Below are 6352 nucleotides of genomic sequence, written 5' to 3'. Positions count from 1 at the left end.
CATCTTGCGTACCGTGACACGAAAGGCATTGCATCCCATTCTCTCCAGACCAGACAATTATTCAGTAATGCAGTTTGATAATACTTGTAACTGCCATGGAATTCTGGGATTTGGGATTTGTCATTTGTTGTGGCACCAGAGCGCTCCAACAGGGAAGGCTAAATGTCTCACAAAATTACAAATCCCAGAATTCCATAGCATTGAGCCATGGCAGTGTCAAACTGTATGATTTCTGCAATGCAGAAGTAGCCACGTTTTTCTCCTCTGGTGTGATGGAAACTCTTTTGGCGGCCCATTGAAATACTCTTACCCCATACTAGACCTATATAGGAAAAGTAACTTTTTCAAGATCCTAGCTAAGGCCTACAGCTGTCAATTCAAAGGTCCAACTGTAGTTGGGAATCCCAAGGGAATCCACGGCATTTTCTATGGTACGAAGATCGGTCTTGCCATTACTTCTTGGGGGAATTCATTTTAGGGAACAACACCTCCCAGAATCCCCATCCAGAGGAGGAAGCAGGATTCTGGAAGTTATAGTCCAAGCATAATATTCTTGGGACTTTCTCTTAGGATAGATAAATGTGACTATGCCGATTATGTGCGTTTTGTTGTTCTTCCTTTACTGGGTTATAAAATGTTTTATATTTTTAATGAGGAAGCAGTTAAGCTTTGAATGATGGCTACATTTTTGCCCCCATTTAATGTCATCGCAACATCATTATTGTTGTTGCGAGGAATTGTTGTTTTTCTTTTCTTCTTAAAAAAAAGTACCCCCCTCTCCCCGAAATATGCGTGCAAATAAACGCCAATTCATTTATGGAGCGACATCAAATTAAACAGCTTGGTTAATGACTTAACACCGATTATCGCCGCCTCGCATAATATCCACTTAGACACACCACTTTGGGAATCAAAAGCGCAACGGAAAACAAAACGTCGCTTTCTGGGCCTTGCGGTGGAGCATCCTTGCCTTTCCCAATTGCAGACCCATTTTGGGAACCAAGTTTTTCTTTGCAAAAAATCCTTCCGCTGTTTTCATGCGTTTTAATCCTATTGTTAGTCCCGGTTATGGCTGCATCCGCACTGCAGATGTAACCCAGGTTGACATCGCTTTAACCACCATGGCTCAATGCTATGAGATTCTGGAAACCCGGGACTTTGGCATTTTATCTGTCAGTCCTGCTGGCATGCGCGCTCGCATGTTTAGCCGCAGCTATTTAACCAGTTTGGAAAGCTGCAAAAACAACACGGAGAGAGGTGCAAAATCATGCATTAGCAAGCGAGACCAAATTCCTCCATGAAGCCCAAGGGAAATGCTAGTAAAAGCACCAGCCAGACTCTTCTGCAGTCCTTTGCTTCTTCTAAAGAAGGAAATCCTACATTAGCATGGTTTCCTCTAGCATTGACATATATGACTTTATCACAGAATTGGAAGTATAAACAGGGAGTATCCTGTGAAAACCGCGCACCCGCAATTAAGATTTTCACACAACGTCCATCCTATACATGCTATACTATACTATAAAGTCCATCCTATACTTCTTGTGCAGGGTTCCCTTGCATTCAGCCATGGCAGTTAAAATGGTGCCAAACTGCGTTATTTCTGCAGTGCAGATGCAAGTGATGCTCAATGCCATAAAGCTTCTTGGGTTTTATACAGAGTCGGACAAATCCACTCCAATGGGTTTTATAACCCTGGCCATTTTCTACTTTCCTCTTTTCAGAACCTGTGAGTTTTATGGGTTGGAAGACCTTGCGGAGGTCAAGGAAATGGCAATGTCTATTATAGGAAGAAAGTTTACAACCGTGGAAGTTTACGGAGATGAAAAGCAAAGGCCAAACAACAAAGACTAGGAAATATCAGTCTTTTTTTTGGGGGGGGGACTGTGACTCCCAGAATCCCCCAGCCAGATGTGGTTGTATTTAAACACAGAACATGGGAAATATGCATCTTTTTATTAATTGCAACTCCCAGTATCCCCAGCCAACACCACCAAATGGGACGCCTTGATGTTTAAACACAGAATTGGCAATGTTTGTTGCTTCTGTTTTTCCATGGAGGCTCAGTTTTCTTCTCCATGTTTCTTCAGAGGAGGCTTGCTATGGCTTTAACCTGAGGCTGAGAGAGTGTGCCTTGGCCAAGGTCTCCCTATGGGTTTTTAGGATCGAGCGAGGAATCGATCCCTGGTCTCCAGAGTCATACATAGTTCAACTCTCCAACCATTATACCATACTTATATATTATACCATAATATATTATACAATGTATAGTATATATATATCTAATATATAAAATGTTATTATTTATTATTATTATTATTATTATTATTATTATTATTATTATTAAGCCCGCAGGAGGTGTACATTTGAGAATCAATCATTGCAAATTACAGCCGTCCGTCCTTATCCACTGATTTTTTTATCCACGGATTCAAACATCCACGGCTTGAAAATATTCAAAAGAAACATAAATTCCAAAGAGCAAACCTTGATTTCCCATTTTATATCAGGGACACTCTCCCATTACATTCAATGAGACTTGAGCATCCACGGATTTTGTTATCCTTGCAGGGATCCTGGAACCAAACCCAGCGGATAACAAGGGTCCACTGCAATACAATTTCAATTGAAATAATAACTATAAAACATTAGACAAAATCCCAAATAGGCTAGAATCAAGCACAGCTGTCCAATATACACAAGGTCAAAACTTGCAATGCAAAAGTCACAAAAGCAAAGCTTTGTCAATTCTTAAGGGGGACCGTCCATCTTTCCTGGCTGGGTTTCTCTTGGCTTTTTGCTCATTCATTTATTTCTGCCACCGCTTCTTGTTCTTTCTCTCTTTCCATTCTCCACTTCGCCTTCTTCTCTGCGTTCCTCTTTAACAAGGTGTCGTCTCTTTTCGCGGCCTGTTAGAGGAAAAGGAAAAGGTCATGTTTTTTAGCAACAGGAGTTTGCAAACATTTGTGGGTTGGATTACAAAGCCCAGCATCCCCCAGACAGTGGCCATGTTTGCTAAGGGGTTTGGGGACTTGTTTTAGAGGACATCTTTTGGGGGTCACTTTAACAGCCCACAGTTCAATCCTAGAAAAATGTCACAGTTTATAACTTGGTGGAACAACTGTGCATCTCTGCTCACAAAAACAATGCATCCTAGGATCCTCTAGGATGGTGCCACAGCAGTTCAAAGTGGTGCCAAGCAGCATTATTTCGACAGCGTAGATGCACCGACAGTCTGGGAAATGAAGGACGCCAACCTCGTACCCTTTTGCCGGAGACGACCATGGCCACGCATCCCAGCAGAGTCAGGGCGATCATGAAGTAGCAAACCCAGATCCGCAACTGGCTGTGAGCCGCCTTCAGCACTTCCACTCTGCAAAAGACATAAGGGCATAAACACCAGAACCAACGTTTAGGGAAATCCATGGTTTTGGACCACAGAAACAAGCATTCTAGGGATTTTGGGAGCTGTGATCCAAAACAAGATGTAAGATTTTTACCTAAGCTTTGCAACACTGGACAGAACACTGGTTTTATTCAGTCCCATACGGGGAAGGTTTGGTTTGATTGATGACCCAAAACACTGGAGATCATTTGGGAAGAGACCCAAAGGATAGTCATCTCAAATCTCTTCCAGAGCTGGTGGTGCACGGCTGTCCAAAAAAGTGGAAGGATGGTGATAAAATTGCCCCCAAGCAAGGTTGCGTCTGCATTGCAGAAATAATGCCACTTGCTTTTAACTCAGTGCTATGCAATCTTGGGATTTGTAGTTTAATGGCACCGGAGCTTTCTGAGAGAGGGCCGAAACACACTGCAGGAATAACCCAGTTTGAGACTGCTTTAACTGCCCCGGCTCAGTGCTAGAGAACCCTGGAAATTGTAGTTTATTTATCTGCCAGAGCTCTCTGACAGAGAAGGCTCACAAAACCACAAATCTCAAAATTTCACAGCATTGAGCCCTAGCATTTAAAGCATCAATTCTGCAGTGCAGATGCAGCCCAAGAAGCAGTAATAGGAGCAGCTGGGTATTAATGACCCAAAGAATTTGCAAAGCTTTGCTCCAAAGAAGCAGCACAGAGGGAAGGATTAATCTTTCCAGATTAGTTTGCTTTATTTTGGGGGGCAGAGAGACAATGTCCCACACCTACACACTTCACTTCTGATATCTCACAGCTCCGGCGAAGTTCCTGGGGAGAAATCCAGCTTGCCACTGAAATGTATTTCGGGTGACAAGGGGGGAATAACAGTTGTGTAGGTGGGCAGACAATTGCAAAGGAAGGAGGGAGACGCACAAAAAGAGAGAGAAAGTCAGGGAGGCGCTGGGTGTTTGGTTCCTTCCGGCCGGAGAGAAACAGGGACCCCGTTCCTATATCCCAATTGTACAGAGAAAAATGATAAAGATATCCAAAGGAGTGATGGGAAATGGTTCTGGCAAGTGTTGGGAAACCCTGACAAGGAGAACAACAACAGAGGGACAAAAACCTTCAAAGTTCACAACTTATTATCCATGGAGGGAAAATGCACATGGGGGTTTTGGGCAGCAAATGTGATTTTTCTGCAAAGAATATCTCTGAGCAGAAAGGCGCATCTGCGTTGCGCAAAGCAAATGGTCATTTCCACACTGGAAGTTAAAGCACTTCTCCAGGCAAAACCGTCCTCCATGGATATGTCTCTTGCGTGTTGTGTATGTCAACCAACACAATTTTGGCCTGTGTGCACAATGCTGCTCCCAGAACCTGAAATGTTGATGTTGCGTACTGGACAAAAGCGTTCAAACACTTCCATAGAGGAATGTAACCTATTTTAACAGTATTCTTTTTGAAACCAATAATGCTGTGAGCTGCTTTGTTTGGGAGCAAGGAAAGATATAAGATATGCCATAAAGAGGCAAAACATGGCTTCATTGAGTCTCCACTAAGCAAATACTAGTTCCGGATCTGCCGGTTTTCTGTCTTTCTTTCCAAAAGATCGAATTAAATGAGCGGCACACTTCCGCAAGGCTACTTACGACAAAAGCGGAGGGATGTCCTCTTCTTTTTGAAACCGTTTGGTCCAGAGCAGGATCTTTTTGTCAAACTCAGTTGGCCTCCTCTCATTTCGGAAGGCACGGTGTCCTTTAAAATGTAAACAGAGGTCAACTGCAGCAAGGCCTCGTTTTATCCAGGGCAGTTTGCATTAGTTCAAGAGGGGGGATGCATGCCATTGCACAGGCCACGGGACACAGGCTGCTGGGGGATTCTGGGTGTTATCATTCCAAAAAATAGCTTTCTCAACCTCTGATTGCTTCTGAGCGCTCCAGCCAAACACCCAACTGGGGGATTCTGGATGTTGTAGTTCCAAAAACATAACTTTCTCAACCTCTGATTGGCTCTGAGTGCTTCAACCAAACACTCAACTTGGGGATTATGGATATTGTAGTTCCAAAAAGATAACTGTCTCAACTTCTGATTGGCTCTGAACACTCCAGCCAAACACCCAACTGGGGGATTCTGGATGTTGTAGTCCCCAAAATATAACTTCTGATTGACTCCAAGCACTCCAACCAAACACCATATGAAACAGAAGCCTTGGAGTATCATTCAGGAGGAAGAGGAAATGCCAAGTTTATTTCAAAGTGAAATTATTATGATTTTCCCTCCTTTCCTGTAAACTTAAAGGTTGGTGGCAGAGTTCTTCCTTTCCAACCTTTTCCCTCCGATCACATTTTCTTTAAAGCAAAAACCTATCCCCAAATGGAAACGGCAAACATCTCGTCTCCCCGTAGTAATTCCCTTCCCCAAAATCAATAAAGCGCCTTGCTCTCCGAACAAACTTTGCAATGAAAATGGTCTCTAAATGATTTATCGTTTCTGGGCAGAAAGCACTGAGAATAAATTGCCGAGGCTGGAAGTTATAACAATGTTTCAGCAGCACCATAGACACCTTTAGGAAATAGATTATTTAAAAGCAAATACACAGACACAGACACACACCGACGCAAACACACAGAGGCCTTGCTCTCTCTTTCTGTCTCAGACTACTTTTTGCAAGGAGATCAGAGAAAAACCCACATGAAACCCTTTGAAATATTGTGTTGTAAAGGGCATTGCTTTTCAGAAGGCGTTAATAATTGCAGCTTGTAGTAAAACAGGGCAAATGTGGTATAAATTGCAGGCGGAAGGTAATCTGGACAAGCATTTGATGAATGACTATATAAGGTCCTTCTCATATAAGCAATGCACTGAATCAGGCTAATTCTATTATATGTGTGTGTGTATAATGATCTGACTTAATAAGAAATCATGCGCTCTGACACTGCTTTAACTGCCATGACTTAATGCTATGGAACCCTGGGATTTGTAGTTTGTAGTGC

The 6352-nt window shown here is 42.8% G+C and overlaps 1 protein-coding gene across 1 annotated transcript; it reads right to left on the bottom strand.

Moving 5' to 3' along the window:
* Positions 1 to 2351: 2351 nt before the first annotated feature.
* Positions 2352 to 5163, bottom strand: LOC121937138 (protein FAM162A-like; the record flags this gene model as incomplete). Its single annotated transcript, XM_042480071.1, has 3 exons — positions 2352 to 2909; positions 3265 to 3373; positions 5009 to 5163. Coding segments are annotated over 3 exons (372 nt in total), but the record flags the coding sequence as incomplete, so codon positions are not given.
* Between the last annotated feature and the right edge of the window lie 1189 nt (positions 5164 to 6352).

This window comes from Sceloporus undulatus, chromosome 7, assembly GCF_019175285.1.
Source record: "Sceloporus undulatus isolate JIND9_A2432 ecotype Alabama chromosome 7, SceUnd_v1.1, whole genome shotgun sequence".
NCBI lineage: Eukaryota > Metazoa > Chordata > Lepidosauria > Squamata > Phrynosomatidae > Sceloporus > Sceloporus undulatus.
This window is presented reverse-complemented; position numbering and strand designations above follow the sequence as displayed.